Here is a 19,181-nt window from a genome sequence, read left to right on the forward strand (position 1 = left end):
GCTGCAGAAGCAGAAGACATCTCAAAAGACTGGTCTTCCTCCTGTTGCCTCCTTCTCCTCCCCTGCCAGGTGGTGGCCAACCTGTTCTTCGGCTATGCCCAGCTGCTGGCGCAGCAGCAGACAGTGGTGGGGAAGAACAGCACAGTCACGCGGCGCTATAAGGCCCCGACGGTGGCGGCAAAGTTCCAGCAGTCGCTCCTGCACCTGGTGGAGAAGATGGAGAGGTGAGTGAGCTCGGGGCTTTGAGGAGCAGGTATCCAGCTATTGCACTTCCATGGTGGAGGAGATGGGTGAGAGAGATCCAGTAGATCACCAGGTCCTTCCACTTCCTATGGCTGGGGGTAGGCTCCCTCGGAGAGAGCTGCCTGGTGCAGGGTCCTGGCTTGGTACAGGGAAGGGAGTTCTTCAGGGCATCCTAGCTGCAGAGCTTCCAGAGAGCCTCGTGTCCTCCCAGCTGCTGCTTTCTGCCGCTTCGATTCCCCAGAGGATGAGCTCTTCCATCTCTCTCCCTGATTAGGTGCAACCCTTTCTTCATCCGCTGCATCAAGCCCAATGACAAGAAGGTAAGAAGGCGCTGTGCAGCTGGCACGGGGTGGGGAGAAGCTCAGCACCACTTCCCCAACACTAAGGCCATTCCTCAGCGACTCTGTCCTAGCAAGAGATTTCCCACCTGCCTTCCTCCCAGTTGCCGCTGGTCTTGTGACCAGTGCAGAGGGCAGGCTAGGGAAATGTGCTGGTGGGGTGACCAGGCCCTAGCCGAGAGAGCAGGGTTAGCTGTCCTAAGAGGCTGCATGCCACAGCTCTGTCCACCAAATCTGACCGGAGCTGCCCACTGGGTCCTGCTGCTTCTAAGGCTATGGGGCTGGCTTGGGGGTTTCCACCTGGGCATGGTGGTGCCCAAGCCTGGAGATGGGCCAGCAGGTCATACATGGGGAGGGAGCTGCTGGGAGCCTGGGGCCACCCAGTTCTGTGCCGTGTCACCTGCCTTCCGTGACAGCTCGGAGGCCTGTTCAGCGAGAGGCTTGGGCAGCAGCTGCCTCCTGGCGGGAAGGAGACAATGCCCCGAAACCCACCCATTGTCTCTGCATGTTGACTTTGCTCCATGCCCAAAGCAAATATGTTTGCTGCTCCCCTGCCCTGCCCCCTCCCTCTGCCGCCTGCCCCCTGGCTCCACAGAATAGAGCCAATCCCTGGCATATGCAGGTGACAGAGCTCTACCTTGCTGTCTGTCTGCTCCGTGGCTTGACTCTCAGGCCTGCTCCAGGGCACAGGGTCACATCTCCCCATGGAAGTGGCTGCTCTTAGAGGCTACAGGCCTTAGTACTTCTCTGCAGGCCTGGCACACTGGGCAGGTGAGCATGTATCTATCCCTGGATGGATGCACGTGCCCCTGGAGGAGGTTGGTCCGACCAGGGTAGGAAGTGAGCTCTCTACAGACCTGCAGTGGTGGGTCCTGGCCAAGTGGGGAGAAAGCTCTGTATGGAGAAGAGACTCTCCTTTGACAGAGGCATTTACCTAGCTAAAGGAAGCTGCATGCTCTGGAGATGCTGTCTCCTGCATGGGAGGTCCCTCCCCTCTCTCTTTCCTGCACTCCCCTTCCTGAAAAAGCCAACCCCCCTGTACCTGGACTCCAGGGCAGCAAAGCACATAAGCTCAGGCTGAACCTGACATCCCATTGAAAGCACTGGTCTAAGGTTAAGTCTCTCACCAGTCATCATCCCCCTCACCGGCAGGGCCCCCATGGCCCCATCTCGGTGTGTGATGGTCTGGCTGGATTGTGTTCACCTCCCTTCCCTCTGGCTCAGGAGCCAGGGCTCTTCGAGGCAGACATCGTCAGCAGCCAGCTGCGGTACTCTGGGCTCCTGGAGACCATTCGCATCCGCAAAGAGGGCTTCCCGGTCCGCATCCCCTTCCAGGTCTTCATCCAGAGGTGCGGCCTCGGGTTCCTCCAGGGGGAACAGCTGTGCGGGGAGGGGAGTGGGGATGTCCTTGACACAAAAGGCAGGGGTAGGGCCAAGAGGAGTTACTAGAGAAACCTTCTTACTGGAGTTACGGGGTGGGGGGACAACCCTGTCCTGGTCCTCAGCAGACGGACCATCTCTAAGGGGAATGAGGCCTTGGAGGCGGCTCTCTGGGGGTCCTGCCCAGGTCCCTCTCTGCTGGTGCTGAGTCTCTGGAGAGCATTGGGCTTGGCCGTGATCTTTGACCGCGTTCCTGGGTCCCACCAGGTACCGGTGCCTCCTGGAAGTCCCACACAACATCACTCCCCACGGGGCCAACTGCGTGGAAATGCTGAGGCAGCTGTGTGCCCTGCGCCCCAGCATGTACTGCATCGGCATCAGCAAGGTGCGCCCAGCGCCAGCCTCTTCCGCCTAGCCATGTACCCTGGAAGGGGCAAGGGGGGTGGGATGGGGTGTGGCCGGGTCCCAGGCTTGGTGCTGCCTCCCAGCACACCCAGGTGAGATTGTCCATGGGCAAGGGGCCCCATTTTACATGGGGCCAAGCGGGTGACTGTGCTCACAAGCAGGTGGTTGGCACAGGCAGTGACCTGCTTGCAACAGTCCTGGCTGGTCCAGGCATGAAACATTTTTTGAGTCATGCAGATGCATGGGTATGACTCAAAAAACGACACCGTCCCCCTAGCGTTGTTTCCTCGTACTCCCCTCCATCTGTCTCCGCCTGTCTGCCTGTCTCCTGTCTATGCTTGAGCACTCTGGGGCAGGCCCCATCCTCCTGCTCCCTGTTGGTGGGGTGGAGGCATTAGCCATGGGAAGGATAATGATTACGAGTGTTAATTATCATAAAAATCAGGCCCTGATTGTGTAACGCTCATTAGCCTGAATCTCATCACCAGCAAGCATCTGGCCAGGGCCCCTTGGAAGAAGGATGCTGATGTGGGACCTGGGAACATGGAGCTGTCACCCTTCAATACCCCCATGTCATGAGGCAGACCCCAAAAGGCCACGGGCGATGCCTACAGTCATGGTTGTGGGAAAGCAAATGATGCATTTAGCTCATCCTTAGGTGTCTGAACACTCCCAGCCCCTCCTGGGGATGGGGCGTGATGCTCAGGACCCCCCTCAGGGTTTCCCAGCCACATAAGTTTGGTCCCTGCTGCCAGGGCTATTGCTAGCTGGGTGGTACCAAGCCCCCTGCTTCACCCCCACGGCCTCCAGTTCTTATTGACTGGCCCACACAGCCCTACTTCGGCATCACCCCGCATCTCCCTTCCCAGCCTGGTGTCATGGAGGCAAAGGGCAGGGGCAGGGAGACGAAGTTGGTCAGGGAAGCAGACATGGGAGGATGGGGAGGAAGGAGTGCAGTGACCCCAGGCTCCAGGTTCTTCCTCCTCCACTGGGTATCCAAAATCCTGGGGCCAGCCAGGCGAGCTGCCATGGTCAGGGGCTCAGGGCATCCTCCCTCCACAGCTGTTCATGAAGGAGCACCTGTACCAGGAGCTGGAGAGCAAGCGGGACCGGGCCCACCACCTGGCAGCCCTCACGCTGCAGCGCTATGCCCGCACCTTCTTCCTCAAGAAGCGCTTCTACTCCCTGCGCCGCAAGATCATCCTCATCCAGAGTCGCTCCCGGGGCTACCTTGCCAGGTGCGGGCCGTGGGCATGGGGTTCCCTGGGTGCTTTCCTGTGCAGGGAGGGCTGTGGGGATCCCCTTGCCTGGGCTAGCTTTGCCCAGGTGCCCTGGGGCACCTATTGGGCTGTGCTTTGGGATGGGCAGGAGGCAGCTGTGGTGAGGGGCTGGGTGCTGAGTCCTGAGGCAGGACAAGCGGGTTCCTCTCCTCCAGCTGGTGGGTCTCACTGGGATGGGCTCGGCCCCTGCTCCCTTGCAGTCCTGTCCCCACTGCCGTGGGAAAGACGCCCCTTGGGCTCAGCAAAGAGGGCAGAGCCATTTGCTCAGCCCAGTGTTACACCCCCTTACACCGCCAGTGCTTGTGGGTCAGAGCCCCGTTCCCCCTGCTTGGAAGCCAAGCCTTGAAGGGGGTCTAGGAGCCACCCCTCTCTGCTGGGGGCTCAGCGTAGTATTTCCCCCCTTTCCCTGCTGCCCCCGGCCTTGCTGCTCCCTGCAGGCAGAGGTACAGGCGGCTGCGGAGGACGCTCATCAAATTCAGGGCTCTGGTGAACGTGTACGTGAACCGGAAGAGGTATCTCAGGGTGAGTCACGCGCCTGCCATGAGGTGGGGGTAGCGGCTGCTGCAGGCTTGGGCAGCCGAGGGGGTCTTTGCACCACCAGGTTTTGGGGACACCGACAGAGTGGGGGGTGCCAGTCAGGATGGAAATGGGCTGGCAGCAGCTTGCACTGCCCAGGCTTGTCCCTAACCCATGCAGGGGCTGCAAAATACCCAGACACCCCAGCCAGTGTGGGGAGGGGGGATCAGACCTCGCCAACCAGCCGGACGCAGCTGTGAGGGCTCTAGCACGCAGGGCAAGCGGTTGTTCGGGCCCCTATGCGAGGGGACGGCTCAGCTGTCAAAAGGGTTTGGCCTGGGGAAGATGTCCAGAGGCATCACCCTCCAGTGCAGCGGTATGCTGTCCAGGCCAGCCCGGAGGTCCCAAATCTGATCCTGCTGATGGCACTGCCTTCCTGTGAAGCTGTGCCCCTGCCCCTGCCCTCTCCTGATCCTGCCAGATTCCTATCGGGCAAGCAAACCCGTGCAGGTAGCCACAGCTCTGGGTTGGCGCTGCTCTCAACATGCCCATCTGCTCTGGTTTCAGAGGAAGGAGGAGGCACGCAGGCGGGCAGAGGAAGAGAGGAGAAGGGCTCAGCAGGTAATTTCTGGTGCCCTCAGGGATGTGTGTGTACACACACATATATATGATGTGGGGTATGTGTGTATATGTGTGTATGTGTATATATATACACCAAGCCCCTTGCTTCACCCCCACAGATATATAAACACACATCCTCCATGCTGGGGTGTGTGTAGCACATGCATTAGAGGGTAAAGCAATACACCAGAGTGTGTGTGTGCGTGCATGTACACATTTATATATGTGTGTGTGTGTCCGTGTATGTATATGCTGGGCTGTGTGTATAGTATGTGCATTACAGTAGAGGAGTTTACCTGTGTGTGCGTGTGTGTGCATGCATGCGTGTGTGGGTGCATGGGGAGCTGTGCGTGTGCTATGTGCATGGAAGATACCTGAATGTGCCTGTGTGGTGGATGGCTATACATGCAGGCTTGCTGGCTCAGGTGGGGGCATGTGTTAGAAGTTTGTGTGAAGGTGTGCACACATGCTGGAGGCCGGTCAGGATGTGTGTGTGTGTGTCCTCATGCTTGCGTGTGGGTGTGCACTGGGGTGGGCGTGTGTGGCCACACATCTCTGCTGAGTGCAGCATGTGTGCTGTGTGCATGGGGAGGGTGCGTAGGCACAGCATGCTGCAGAGGTCCAGGCTCACGTCCTGCTGCTGCCCACTGTCTTCAGTGAGCTGCACGGCCTGCTGTGTGTGGCCAGAGAGTGTGGACCCCGCTAAGCAGACAATGCAGGCATCTCTCCATCTCTGAACCCTGCTGGGGTCAGGCTCTGAGAGCACAAGCCAGGCTAGTCCCTGGAGGGTGGCAGGCAGGGGGTCCAGTGTCTGTTAGACCACCCAGCTCTAGGGCTGGCTTGGGAGGGGATTGGGGACCGGCGTCCAGAGCCATGGCCAACAACTGTGTGCTCTGCTCTCAGGAGCTGACCAAGAGGGAGGTGATGGATGTGTCACGCCTGGAAGTCCCCATCGACCTGGTGAGGCTACTGGAGGGGGCAGGTAAGAGCCGATGCCCCATGGATGCTGAGCGGGACATGGGCAACATGGCTTCTGGGGGCTGGCAAAGCCTCCTTTACCAAAACTGCTATGTATGGGGTCCGCCTGAGGCCTGTGCAGCCCCATGTCCTGTCTCTGGGGGTGACAAGCAGCAGGTCCTTCAAAGAAGAATGTGTGCAGGGCGCTCCAGATGCTCCCAGCCATCATGGGGTGAGGGCTGCCCTGAGCTTGAGATTATCCCTGGCTGGTGTGTGCCATAGTCCTGGATAGATTCATCCTCCATCAGTTTGGCTAATCCCAGTCGGAGCCCAGGACCAGTACCTGGGGCACTGAGTCCCATGGGTTTGCTGTGCACTGTTAAGAGCTCTCCCATTTGCTCACATCGAACCTCTGCTGCTGCTCTTCCCAAGCCTCTGCAGGTGATCCAGCGGTGCTTTCTGCAGCCCAAGAGGCATTGACCCTGCTGTGGTCTAAGCCAAGGGACAGCCCCATGCCAGGTTTTCCCCAAGCTGTAGGGGTGCCAGTACATTTGATCCTGCCCCGCTCTGGTAGCCAAATGACCCCAGGTGGATTTGTGCCTTGCCCTGGGTGTGTGATGCCATGGGGGTGGGCACATCCAGAAGCTGATCTTCTGCTTATCCCCTGCCTTTGGGAGCTTCTTCCCTACCTGAGCCTACTGACCATGAGCCGTTCTGGTTCCCCCCCAGCCTACAGGCAGGTACATGCCATGTGCATCGCTCTGTGCTCCGCTCCCAGGATGCAGCCGGACTCCCAGCCCACTCTGCCACTCGACATCAACAACTACCCCATGGCCAAGTACGTGCAGGCCCACTTCCAGGTAAGGAGGCCTGGCCCCAATGTGCTGAGCACCTCAGCACCTGCTCCAAGTGGGAGGATGTGAAGTGAGAGCAATGGGCTTTGTAGCTAGGGCGCAGGGCTGGGGGCGAGGACACCTGGGTTCTCATCCATCTCCAGGAGGGAACTTTTCCTGGTGATTAGAGAGGCATGCGGTCATACAGCTAGAGCCAGGGGCTGCGGCTCCTGGACTTCTGCCACTGACATACTGCATAACCTCAGACAGGGCATCTCATCTCGACTTTCCCTTTGGAAAACCAGGGTCCAGTTGCTTGTGGGCTCTGCAGGGATACACGAGGGAGCAGCTGATCCCAGCCTAGGGGCTGTGCCTTGTTCCAGCTGTGTTCCCCGTGTCCTGCCTGGCCAGGCCATGATTGAAGCTGGGAAATGTGGGATTTTAAAACATGGCCTTGGTATGGGTTGCAAACAACACCATTGCAAGGGGAGATTAGGGAGGTGAATTCTGCCCCTGGCCAGGCCTGTGGGGGAAGGGCTGGTTGGGCACCCCAGGAGCCAAGCAGGGTGGGAGTCTTGGCCATTGAGCGTTCAGCGCGTCCACTCTTGCTTTACAGATGCCCCTGTTTGGGATGCTCACGGTCCCACTGCCGGCCCCTCTCACCCGCGTGGAGGAGGAGCTGAAGCAAGAAGCGCTCAGCCTGTTCAAGCTGGTAGGTGGGTTCTCCCCGGCCTCCCCTTGGCTGCAGCCTGGGGACTGGGAAGGGAGCGCTGCGCCTCCGTGTAGATGGCTCTGGGCTGGAGGCCCAGGACATCCCCTCCTGCTCTGGCTCTAGACCCTCATCCCTCAGCTGCACTAGCCACAAGTGCCCACACCAGGGGTACAGAGGAAAGGCCACTGTAACGCCCCAGCACTGGGAACATCCACAGGGCCATCCCAGAGCCCAGGCCTTGCTCCCTTCCAGCTCCAGGCTCCGTGCCCCCATCGGTCTCCTAGGGGCCGTGGTGCATGGATGCTGCAGCCTGCTGGGTCATACAGGTCCCATGTGCAAGGGGGAAAGGAGAGCTGGTCTCACCTCCCCAGCAGGACAGGAGGGTGCTCCTCTGCCCTGGTACACTGCTGCATCCTCTGCCCCAACTCCTCCATCCGCCCATCGTGCCCCACAGCCTGGTGCCCTCCAGAGTGCTCTGGCTCTGGCAGGGGGCCACAAGACAGTGAAAGCTCTGAGCAAAGTGGGGCTGGCCAGGGCTTGGCAAGCTGGGCTTGGCCAGAAAGCTCTCCGGAAGAAGGGGATCTTGGCTTCTCAATCATCCTGGGGTCTTATAGCAGTAGGACCTGCATTGAGAGACGGGAGATGGGAACACCTGGGGTGTGGGGAACAGGGCAAGAGGAGGGGAAGAGGGAGGAAGTACGTCTGCTCGCCATCCAACGCCCCATCTCTCCTGCCCCCTGCCCCCGGGGCAGATTCTGCGCTTCATGGGCGACCCGTACCTCAACGGCCCGCGGGAGAACCTGTTTGGGAACTACATCGTGCAGAAGGGGCTCTCGACACCGGGGCTGCGGGATGAGATCCTGGTGCAGATTGCCAACCAGGTCTGGCGCAATACCAACATCAACAACGAGGAGCGTGGCTGGCTCCTCCTGGCCGCCTGCCTCAGCTGCTTCATGCCTTCCGCCCGCCTGGAGAAATACCTGCTCAAGTGAGTCCCGGGGCCACGCGGGTCGGTCATGCAGCGTGGGGCGGTGGTGCCCTTCCCCGGGGGACCTGAGGAGGATCGGGCCCAATCCTGAGCTCTCTTTAATGACCCCCCAATGGGCATGGAGGGCATCGGTCCATACACACACCATGGTTCCTAGCAGGGATTGGACCCACAAGCCCCTGCACCCCACAACTGGCCTGGGCCCCTTGTTTTAAAGCAGTGAGGTGGTGGCCGGCTGCAGTGGGCACTGAGCTGGCCTGTGGGAGGCTGAGCTGTGCTTGAGACACCCCTGCCACTCCTGCTTTCCCTCGATGCCTGCCTTGCCTGAGTAACCAGGGACCGGGGCTGTGCCATGCATGGGCATGGGGCCGGAGGGGCATGGGGATCCCTCCATGCAGAGTGGAACCAGTGGGGACAACCCCCCTTTCCCTTATGCTGCTGCCAGTCCCGCTGGCCCAGCTCCCCCCTGCAGCCACCCTCCCTCCGCAGGTTCGTGTCCGACTACGCCTTCAATGGCTATAAGTACGTGTGCCAGCACAAGATCCTGCAGGCCATGCTGAAATCCCAGTTTGGGCCCGAGGTGGCCCGGGCTTACCCCCCATCGCTGCTGGAGTGGACGACCAACCGGCAGAGAGCCAACATGGCCTTGGACATCTACTGCTTCAATGGTGAGGGTGGAGCTGACCTTGGCCTAACGGCTGCTCTCCTCGGTGCCATGGGGCAGAAGAGAGGGCAGAACTGGGCCCTGATTTTTTGGGGGGAGGTTCTGGGGGGCCAGGAAGGGACTGGGAGACTGTGGGGGGCAAGGTTGTTGGGGTCAGGAGGGAGAGAGCGGTCAGGGGATGAGTGGCGAGAGGGCAGGATGAAGGGGTGCGGGACAGAAGGACAAAGGGGGCACAGCACATGGGGGAGCTGCCTGCTTGACCTGGGGGTACAGCCCCCATTTAGCCCCACGAGGAGCCAGGTTGGGGCAGGGAGCATGTGGACAGGGAACGGGGCTCGGGAAGTGACGGGCTGCCGTGACCTCCCCAGGTGACCAGTTCTCCTGCCCCATCCACTCCTGGAGCACCGGGGAGAGCGTGGCCGCGGACCTGCTCAAGTCCAGGTACCGGGGGCTGTGGGGCTGCCAGCAGCAGGGTACTGGTGCCAGGGCGGGCTCCGAGGCTTGCCCTGTGCCGCCGTCCTGGCTCAGGGGCTGTGCTGTGCCCGCAGGGGGATAACAGAAGGCTGGCGGGGCTGGTCCGTCACCATGAAGGACGGGACCCAGTGGGCTGAGCTGGCCGGCCACGACTACGTCCTGGACCTGATTTCCGACCTGGAGCTGCTCCACGGCTTCCCCAAGCAGAAGTCATATTTCCTCATCGCCTCAGAGGGGCTGGACCAGAGCCGGGGGGCCCCCTGGGCGTAGGTATCTGGGGGGACCAGGCAGCCTGTGGGAGTGCCCTCGGGGTGTCTGGCAGCCGCCTTGGTGCAACACCGAGATTCCCAGCCCCTCGTTCCCGGTGCATGGTGCCCCTGGATGAGCCGAGTGGCACGGCAATGCAGCCTAGAGGGAGGGTGCAGCTTTAATGCCTGGAGCCCGGTGCCCTCAGCTGTAGATGCCAGCCGTGCCCAGGCTTGAAGCATCTCAGCAGCAACCGTGTTGGAGGGAGAGGTGGGGTTGGCACAAACCTTCACCCCAGCCCCTAGCCCAGCCCCATGCTGGATCTGCAGCCTTCTCCAGCGGTGGGGTGGCAGGTGCTGCCAGTCGCCTGCTGTGTGCAGTGATGAGGCTAAAGAGCTCAGGGTGACTAACAGGGTCTCCCCCATCCTGGCCTCTGCAGGGTGTTTGGCCAGGGCATGGAGTCTGATGAGGAAGTCCCTCCGCCCCCGGCCACCAAGGCACCCACTGAGCCTCCCAGCGTGGTGGACTCGGATGGGTATCACAGTCAGGGTAAGTCTTGGACTCCTCGCCCTTCCTCGGTACCCAACATGCCCTGGCACATGCCAGGTCCAGCGATCACATTGCTTTCCTCCCTTTCAGGCTCCAGCTCCAGGTCGCCGGTGCCTGACACCGTACAGAAAGGTACCCTTCCTCAGTGCACTGGGCACTACAGGGTGTGGGCAGGGAAGGAAAGCCTGGCCCCAGTGGCAGTGGGTGGAGGCCTTGGAGCCTGAAGTTTGGTCCCACGGAGGTTAAGCTGGCCGTGGCATTGCCTTGCCCCTCTTAAAATCCAGCTGCTGTGTCTGGCCCTCACAGTCCCTGCAGCAGGGAGTTCCACACGTCCCAGCTATGACCTCTGTGTGGCCAGGGGCCTTGGAGCGGGCTGGACCCCGCAGCAGGCTTTGGATGCAGTTGGGGACCATCAGACACGTGTACCAAGCCCTTGGCTGACTCGTCCTCTGTCTGTCTTGGCCCTGCCAGCAGAGTCTGATGCCTCCAGCGAACCGCGAATGCAGAAGGGCTTGGATCACTACCTGGACAGCCTGTTTGACCCCGTCCTGTCCTACGGGAATGGGGTAAGCACCGCAGTGCCCAGTGAGGAAGGGGAGGATGGGCTGGTGCTGGTCAGAGCCTGGCTCCATTCCACTCTGCCACTGACTGCCTATGTGACCTTGGCCCTGGCATTTAGCGCCCACGGGCCTCGGTGCCCCACATAGAGAACAGGGCTCATAGCACTTGCACCCACACTCATCAAAGATTATGAGGTGCTGAGGACACGGGGGCATGCTGGAACCACGGCTGGATCTGGGAGGTGGTCCTGTCCTGATAGCTTCTGTTTCCCTCTGGAGAGAGGCAGTAAAGGAGACCGATTGCAGCAGCCAACACGCCCCAGGCAGCTCTGCGCTTGCATGGAGCTGCTGTGCTGGGCTGTGGTAATCCTGGCAGGCTGCAGGAAAGAGCTCGGTTACCTCTGGGGCTGGGCGGGCACCAACTTGGGTCTGAAGAAAGGAGGTTCAGAGACCCAGCAACCAGCGGGGTGGCTTTGGGGGGCTCCCACCCATGCACCGAGCACAGCATGGCCGGAGAGGATCTGTGCCCCACCTCAGTCATGATAGACCCCAGGAGGAGCCGGGCAGGGGCCCCGTCTCTTCTTAGCCTGCCCCTGACCCCTGTTTGCTCCCTTCTGCCATGCCAGGAGCTGGAGAAGCCGGCCGTCATGTCCCAGAGGATGAAGGGCGGCCGTGGGGTAGGAGGTAGGGGCAGCGACAGCAACCTGCAGCAGAGCGGTGCCAGGGCCCCCACGCAGATGCCTCCGCGGCCTGGTGAGTGCGGGCGAAGCTCTCCTTCCTGGCAAAGACAGTGCCCGGCAATGCCAGCTCGGGGGGCAGGACTCCAGGGTCCCATGCTCAGCTCTGCCATTGACTCACGGCCTGACTTGGGATGTGTTAACTCCCTTGACGAGCCTGTGAAGGCCCCTCCGAAAATCCAGGCTGGAGCTCAGCTGCACTCAGCACTGCGCCTCGCAGAGGGGCGGTAGCAGGGCAGAGCAGGGAGAGTGACCTGCAGGTCCCTAGAGCCAAGCCAGCGCATTCTCCCATCTCCCCCAGCTGAAGGGAGGAGAGCAGGGCATGCAGGAGGCTGGGACCAGCATCCCTGGAGCAACACAGGGACCACGCCAGGGCCAAGAGAGGGGTCCAGCTGCAGCCGCTGCCCCTGCTCTTAGCCAGCCCGAGCCTGTCCTCGTGGTGTCTAAGCCTCCGAGGCTGCCCATGCTCCTGTCCAGCCCAGGGGCTTAAGGAACTACTCATCTCCTCTGTGCCCTCTCAGGGGCAGTGGCTGGAGCTGCCGTGTCACCACTTGCTCTTCCCTCTTTGCCCCCGCAGGTGTGGAGCAGACCTGGACGGCACAGCAAGGGGCTCACCGGGAGACAGCCGGGCTCCTGGTCAGTGGGACAGAGGGACGTGGGGGCATGGGAAGGGCAGCCCTGGGCTCAGAGCAGGCCTGCCCAGCAGGAACGGGTGCCTGATGGTTTGCTGAGGGAGCTGGTTGACCCCGTGGGGACTCCCATGGTAGTGGTGGGGAGGGCAGAGGTCCTGGTACCACTGGGTGATACTGGAGTGGGGCCATCTGGGAAGAGGCTTTGGGATCACTTCCATCTTTGACACCTGAATACCTATGGGTCAGTGGCTGCCCACAAACACCCCCCAGGACTGGACTCAATGCCCCAGGGGCTCCATCCAGCCCTGAGCTCCCAGCCCTGCTCTGCTCCCAGGCGGGGTGCAGCTGGGGCTGCAGTGGCCCTGGGGGAGTGGGGCTGGGTGTTGTCTTGCATGTCTGTGGCCCCTCAGGGGAGACACTGGGCTGAGAGACAGGAGGGGCATCCTGGGCATGAGCCAGAGCTCCGGCCAGGGGTGTGTGGCCCAGCGGGCCTTGCTACACCCTTGCCCCCGTATTGCTGTCGCAGACTCGTCCGATGGGCAGGCCAGCAATGGCTCTGCAGCAGCAAGCCATCTACAGGCTGTCCAGCCCCGGCCCCAGGCCTGGCCTGGCACCGCCGTTCCAGGTGGGTCTGCCCCTCACCCTCAGGGCGCAGGGGTGGAAGGTGGGGGGGAACAAGCAGAGAGAGGAGCAGATGGGACAGCCTGGAAACACCTCCCATCCCCTGATCTTCATGGCTAGCCGCAAGATGGGCACGGGACCACCCGGAAGCCCTGCGGATAGGGGCCTGCCCTGGTGGGAGCACGAGCTCCCTCATTGCTCTGTGCAGGGCCACAGCCTTGTTTCATGTACCCTCCTCAGAGCAGCCTGTCCTGGTGCAAACCTACGGGAGCAGAGGAGATGTTCTGCAGGGCCCTGAGCCCACCTTGCCACTCTCCACCCCAGAGGTGGCTGCATTTCAGCTGGGGGAAGTGACGAGACCTCTCAGCCCCCTCCATGCCTTGCAAAGGTGCCCAGGCGCTCAGGCAGGGCCCCCACACACCCAATGGTAAAGCCTTTCACTGATGGGCTGTTTCCCCTTCTCCTTTCCAGAGGAGGGGGGTGAATGGGCCGCCCGGCAGGACCGCAGCCGCTCCTGGCCCCATGCAGGAGAGACCCTTACGGAGAGCCGGTAAGGGCTGTGCGCTAGCCCCCTTCTTCCCCCCCAGCTCTGATACCCCCACATGCATCTCCCTGGGCTCAGGGCTTGGTCCCGTGGCTTTTGGAGCTGCAGCTTGTGGGAAGCCAGGGATGGGACAGGGGGTTCAGATCCCAGCTCAGGACACGCATGTGGGGCTGGCTCTTGTAACCCTTTGTGCTCTGTGTGCTTTGCTGGGAGGGCTGGGAGTTGCCGGCTATGGGGCTGAAGCAGGGGTCAAAGCCCAGCAGGGCCCATGCCCCTGGGAACTCTCCCTTGGCCAACATAGCAGTCACCTTCATCACCTGCCCCAGCCCAGGAGCTGACGGGGGAGCCCCAGCCCTTGGGCAGAACAGGTGGGAGTCAGATTCTCCCTCTCACTGAGCTCCCCATGCTCCCTCCCTGGCCCGCAGCATCTCCACCCCCCCGGCGCTGGTCCGGCGAGCTGGTGCGGCACAGCAGGCTCAACTCGGAGCACTTCCCCGAGCCCACGCGCAACATCAGGAACATCATCCGGCAGTACCAGCAGCCCACCCGGCTCTCGGAGCCCCTCAGGTGAGCTCCTGGTCACTGTCAAACCTTCCACCCCACCCTGGCATGGACCCCATCCAGAGCTGCCCGGGGGCTAGCCCTCAGCACCGCTGGCTGCAAGGTGCCTGCAACCCAGAGCCTGTCTCCCTACAGTGACTGGCACCTAGTCACCAACACGGCCAGCTGTGCCCACCCTGACAGTGCCCAATAGCCACGGGGCAGAGCCTGGGTTGGGTCCCATCGCGGTTCATCCTGCACCCATCCCTGGCACCCGGAGCCTGCTCTTTTCCCTGCTGCCGAGCTGCTGCCCCCCATGGTTTGTCTCCACAGGAAGGAGGGTGGGAAGGTCTTCGTGAAGAAGATGGATCCCCACGAGGAAGCCATGATGATCCTGAAGAGGCAGATGGCCGTCGCACCACCGCCACCCTCTCTGGTAGGAGGGCCTGGAGGGATGGCAGGGTTGGGGGGCTGTGGGCTCCTCCGGCAGGGCTGTGCCGCTAAGGAAGGAGCCTGCAAGTTGTCCTTCCTGCCTCCTGCAGAGTGAGCCCCGATGTCCCCTTCTGTGGGGTCGCTCCCCCTCTCAGGGGACATCCGGGCTCCTCAGCACATGTGCCCCTCACTTGGGGGTGTCCCAGGGCAGACAACCTAATTCCTCCCAGGACACAGGTCTCTCTCTCTGGGTTGTAGATGCCCAAGGAAACGGTGGCCATGGTGAAACCTGTGACCAAGAGGCCTCCCCGGGTGACGCTGGCCCCTTCCCGGAGCCCTGTCCGTGTGGCGATGCCAGGTACTGGCGCCAGGGCATGAAGATGGGCGGCTGCCCCTGGCTTTCAGGGCTGGAGCCTTACACTTCCCCCAGCTGCTGAGGCTTGGTCCAGCTGTCAGCCCCCAGGTGCCAAGGGGCAGCCAAGTGCAGCAGGGCTGGGCAGGGTGAGGTCTCTGTGATTTGGCTGGGACCATCCTGCAGAGACCCTGCGAACATGCCTGTAGGCAGGAGGGAGCACCCAGCAGCCCCTACCCACAGCCAGGTCACCCGCCTGCCTCTGCTCTGTAGGGCTACAACTTCCCCTGCGCTGGCACCTTGGCCCTGCTCCCTGCCCAGCTCTCTTCTCTTGCTCCTGGGATGCAGCCATGAACCCCGAGGCCCAGAAAGGTCTGTGGATCCAGACCGTGCACGAAGCTAAGCATCCAGCCAGCTGGGCATGGGCTGCACAAACAGTGGGCTCAGGGTGTGGTGTGAGCCCAGTAGGGCAGAGAGCGGCGGGTACAACGGGCAGTCTGAGAGACGCTTTACACACTATAATGTGCATCCCCTAAAGACTCCTGCTGGCTGCCAGGGTATCAGTTACCCCAGGGCTGACCTGGAGCCTGGCAGGGGACCAGGGAGCGTCTCAAGGCACAACCTTCCCTGTAACCCAACTCAGGCAGCCCAAATTGGACCCTGCAGGTGGTCCCAAATGGCAGCATCAGGGGCTTGGCTTTTATGAACAACGAGAGCTGCAGGATGACATGACCGGAGCTCGTGATCCTCATGTTTCAGGGCGATGGCCCCATGAGATCAGGCAGCAAAGATCCCTCGGGGATAATGTTGCAGCATGTGGAAGGAATCGCACAGCCCTGCTCCTGGCTGCATCGAGGGCCCCGGTGCCTTCTGCAGGAACTGGCCCTGCAATCCGGGGCAAAGCCTGATGCCCAGACCACATCCTGCCCAGAGCTGGGATGTTCTGCACCCCCAGGCTCCCCCTGTGTTGCCTGTTACCTGCTATTACCCAGCTGCCCCTTCTCCAGAAGCAGCTGCATTTCAGCAGCAGGTGACTTCAGCCTTGAGCAAAGGGAATAGCAGAGGGCTGCTGCCCACAGTTGCCACCTTCCACTGCACAAGGGACTGCTTTGCATTAGGGGTCAACGCATCTGTGGTGCTGCTGCGTTACACACAGCTGTCACCTTTTGCCCCAGAGGTGACTGCATCTCAGGGGTGGCTGAAATGATCTTGCTGAACTGGCTTCACTGTGAAAGGGGCTTTGAGATCCTTCAGGGTGGAAGGTGCATGATAAATGCAAGAGAGCTGGACACAGGCATGGAAGAGGGGAGAAGGGCCTGCCTGGCTCCCAGAAGCCATGGGCGTACGAAGCGGAGGCCTCGCCTGCCCTGACATTCCCGCCAGGAGAAGGCACAGAAGACCCAGAGCCCTGCCACTGACGCCCTGCATGCCCATGGGCGAGTCACCTAGTTTCTCTGTGCTTTGGTTTCCCCCTTGAGAGATCATAGCAGAGGATGGGGGGTGGGTGAGTTCATTATGGATCCCAGACACTCAGGTTCTTCAGTCCTGACATGTCCAGGGGCAATAGGAGCAGGCTGTGGTGCCCCCCTCACCCCTTGCTGCAGGCTATCACCCCGTTCTTGGCATCTCTCTGCAGTCATAGTGTCCCGGGACCTGCCAGCCCAGGAGGAGCAGATCCAGACCCAGCTGCACCGGCGCTTCAGCGAGGAGTTCTACACCTACTGCAATGTGCCCTGGAAGATCTACATCCGCAAAGAGGTACGGCGTGAGCACGGCCCCCTTCCCACCTCCCAGTCGACTCCCTAAGGCCAGGCCCTGGGAGAACCAGCCTGGGAATGCGCCCACCTCTGGGGTGGTTGTGTGATGAAACACCGCTGCTCATAGCTGCTGCAGGCAGCGATGCACAAGCAGCCGACTGACAGGAGAAGACGGTGCCTGTTCTCCTTAGGAAGCTGCATCCAAATTGGCCCCGCTGGCTTTTCAGACGTGCAGTGGGGAGTTCACAGGCCACGGTTGGGTGCTTTAAGCCTAAACTTTCTGCTCTATGTCGGGAGAGTCCTCGGCCTGGCCCTGTGGTTACTGATGGGGTGGTTCAGGGGAGAGGGCCGGCTGTGGCTTGGCTCTTCCTATCTGCCCTGTGCTGGCAAAGCGGGGACGGGAGGCAACTCGAAGCAGGATGGTGCGGGCCGATCTGTGGGGAAGACCCTTCAATGCACCTCCATGATGCTGGAGCCTCCGGCCATTCCCAGACATGAGGCTGGACGGGGCAGCAGAGCATGGCAGCTGCTCCGTGTGTCTGCTTTTGGCCTGGGGTAAAGGGCACCTAGGCTGTGGTAGGTCATGTTGTGGAGAGGGCCTAGCCCCTCCACTTGGCTTACTTGCACCATGGGCTAAGCACCTACCAATGGGCAGCTGACACGCTATAACACCCTGGCCCCGGGCAGCTTCTCCATGTGTGCGCCTGGCACAGGCACACCGGGGTGTTCAAAGCCGCTTCAACTCCTTCGTCTCTCGAACCCTGGTGGAAACCTCACCCCAAACGCACTGCCCAGTGTGAGCAACCTGGGGAGAGGGCGGATAGGGTGCAGAGACCTTCCTGCCGACCCCCTTCACCTGGCAGCTCCCCTGCTCTTCCCCTCCAGGTGTTCTACCCCAAGGACAACTTCAACCACCCCCTGCTGCTGGACCTCATTTTCAGACAGGTGAGTTCCCCGTGCTCCCACCTGCACCCTGGGCAGGAGATCGGGACTCCTTGTGCCAAGCACTGGGGAGCCTGAAGCAGCCCCCTCCTCTCTCTCTCTGCCTGCCTTTCTCCAATGGGGGACAGCTAGGGGTGTCCTCCGTCCGCCTCTCAGTAAGTGCTTCCTCTTGCTGTGTGGCAGCCCCAGGAGCCACCAGCAACTCCGCCTGCCTCCCACTACCATCCACGCAAGCTGTAGCATCTCGGCCACCAGCTGTGGGGAGCCCACTGGGCCCCATTAGGGGAGAGGAGAGGGGGGTTTCAGGCTAGGTCTGCCCCCAGCAGACAAATTGCATGGCAGCATTGAGAGGCTCCAGGCTGTTGAGCCCCGGACGGGAGAGTGAGCTGGAGGGGCTCATCCAGCTGCTAACCCAGTGCCACGGCTCCTGCCCGCAGATCTTCAACGACACGCTGTCCGACACCTGCGTCCGCATCAGCCCAGAGGAGCGCCAGCGCATGAGGTCACTCTTCGGTAATGCCCGCCACCCCTTGTGTCACGGCCAGCCTGGGCGCCGGCCTGCTCTCTCCCACCCCATCTGCCAGCTGTTCACAGCTGCCTTGGGGCCAGTACTGTCTAGGCACTGAGGACCAGGTCCAGGTCCCACTCAAGCTGAGAGGAGTTTTGCAGCCAGTGCAGGGGCCTGGGCAGCTGCCACCTGGGTTTAGGTCTGGGGCTCTGGGGTGTAGTGAGTTGTGCTGGGTCTCAGCCCACGTGGGCACACTGGCTGTGTCCATGTGACATTACTGTGCCCCCACATCAACTACTGCCATGGCCTTGGCCAGGCAATTCCCCACCCCTGGCAGCCCTGGGCCCTGATCCTCTTCCCCCGCTCCAGCGTGGAGGGGCACAGGGCCTGGGGAGGGGCAGCCGGTGCCTGACGCTCTCTGTGGGATGGGTGGGGGGGTCTTACTGCAGCGGCCAACAAGCTGGACTCCTTCAGCCCCGTCGCCGATGAAAGTGTCAAGAAGGAGATCGTCAGAATGGCCCGGGACAGCTGGGAGGTCTACTTCTCCCGCCTCTTCCCTGCCACGGTGCGGGTGTGACGCTGGGGGAGCTGGCGGAGGGTGGCAGGAGGGGGTCTGCCTAACAACCAGCTGGCACTGTCATGCCAGCCAGACCATGATGCCTTAGAGTAGACTCTGGTCCCAGAGAGGTCCTGAGGGCAGCACTCCTGCCGTGCCTTCGTCTGGGCTCAGGGCTGGTGGTCCCTGCTCCAGCACTGATACAGCAGTGGGGCAGGTGGGGCTGGCACTCGCTGATCTGTCCCGTGCCTGCTTTCCTTCCCCAGGGCAGCGTGGGGACCGGGGTGCAGATCCTAGCCGTGTCCCACACAGGCATTAAGCTGCTGAGGCTGATCAAGGGCACCAACATGCCTGGGGAGCAGCTGCGGGTGCTGCGGACATATAGGTAAGTCCTGGGCAGGAGCCAACTCCATGCACAGCAGCCGGCCCCCCACACTGGCAAGTCAGGCTGGCACATGGCTTGGCATCAGCATTTGTGCCACTGCAGCTTTCAATGGAGCAGCAGGTGCTGGAGGGAGGTAATTGCTCTAATTAAATCCATTAGCACCAGATCCTTGCTCTCTGCAGACCTGGCTGCAGGCTTCTCTGCAAAGGGTTGTGAACAGCAACATGCCTACACACACATGCCTGTACACACACGGGCACACATGTGCATGCATCTCCATACAACAGCACACGTGCACATATGCATACATACCCAAGCAGTCACACGTGCTTGCACACAAATCTAGACATGCCTGAACCTATGCCCACACAATCTCGAACACACAAGCATGTGCACACACACACACATG

The 19,181-nt window shown here is 61.4% G+C and overlaps 1 protein-coding gene across 1 annotated transcript in view; it reads left to right on the plus strand.

The window, feature by feature from the left end:
• Window positions 1–19,181, plus strand: part of MYO15A (myosin XVA) — a 52,888-nt gene that overhangs the window by 18,145 nt on the left and 15,562 nt on the right. Inside the window, exons 18-46 of the mRNA XM_059716775.1 lie at window positions 70–224; window positions 518–563; window positions 1,806–1,930; window positions 2,229–2,346; window positions 3,429–3,604; window positions 4,084–4,168; window positions 4,730–4,783; window positions 5,687–5,765; window positions 6,470–6,600; window positions 7,190–7,285; window positions 8,038–8,273; window positions 8,763–8,941; window positions 9,306–9,378; window positions 9,486–9,677; window positions 10,097–10,206; window positions 10,297–10,338; window positions 10,678–10,772; window positions 11,393–11,519; window positions 12,081–12,139; window positions 12,662–12,760; window positions 13,228–13,306; window positions 13,726–13,867; window positions 14,174–14,276; window positions 14,531–14,630; window positions 16,261–16,382; window positions 17,267–17,326; window positions 17,761–17,836; window positions 18,281–18,396; window positions 18,654–18,772. Of these exons, the coding sequence (XP_059572758.1) occupies window positions 70–224; window positions 518–563; window positions 1,806–1,930; window positions 2,229–2,346; window positions 3,429–3,604; window positions 4,084–4,168; window positions 4,730–4,783; window positions 5,687–5,765; window positions 6,470–6,600; window positions 7,190–7,285; window positions 8,038–8,273; window positions 8,763–8,941; window positions 9,306–9,378; window positions 9,486–9,677; window positions 10,097–10,206; window positions 10,297–10,338; window positions 10,678–10,772; window positions 11,393–11,519; window positions 12,081–12,139; window positions 12,662–12,760; window positions 13,228–13,306; window positions 13,726–13,867; window positions 14,174–14,276; window positions 14,531–14,630; window positions 16,261–16,382; window positions 17,267–17,326; window positions 17,761–17,836; window positions 18,281–18,396; window positions 18,654–18,772 (3,194 nt within the window). The remainder of the gene's footprint in view (window positions 1–69; window positions 225–517; window positions 564–1,805; window positions 1,931–2,228; window positions 2,347–3,428; window positions 3,605–4,083; window positions 4,169–4,729; window positions 4,784–5,686; window positions 5,766–6,469; window positions 6,601–7,189; window positions 7,286–8,037; window positions 8,274–8,762; window positions 8,942–9,305; window positions 9,379–9,485; window positions 9,678–10,096; window positions 10,207–10,296; window positions 10,339–10,677; window positions 10,773–11,392; window positions 11,520–12,080; window positions 12,140–12,661; window positions 12,761–13,227; window positions 13,307–13,725; window positions 13,868–14,173; window positions 14,277–14,530; window positions 14,631–16,260; window positions 16,383–17,266; window positions 17,327–17,760; window positions 17,837–18,280; window positions 18,397–18,653; window positions 18,773–19,181) is intronic.

The sequence above is a fragment of the Alligator mississippiensis genome, chromosome 13 (assembly GCF_030867095.1).
Source record: "Alligator mississippiensis isolate rAllMis1 chromosome 13, rAllMis1, whole genome shotgun sequence".
Lineage (NCBI taxonomy): Eukaryota > Metazoa > Chordata > Crocodylia > Alligatoridae > Alligator > Alligator mississippiensis.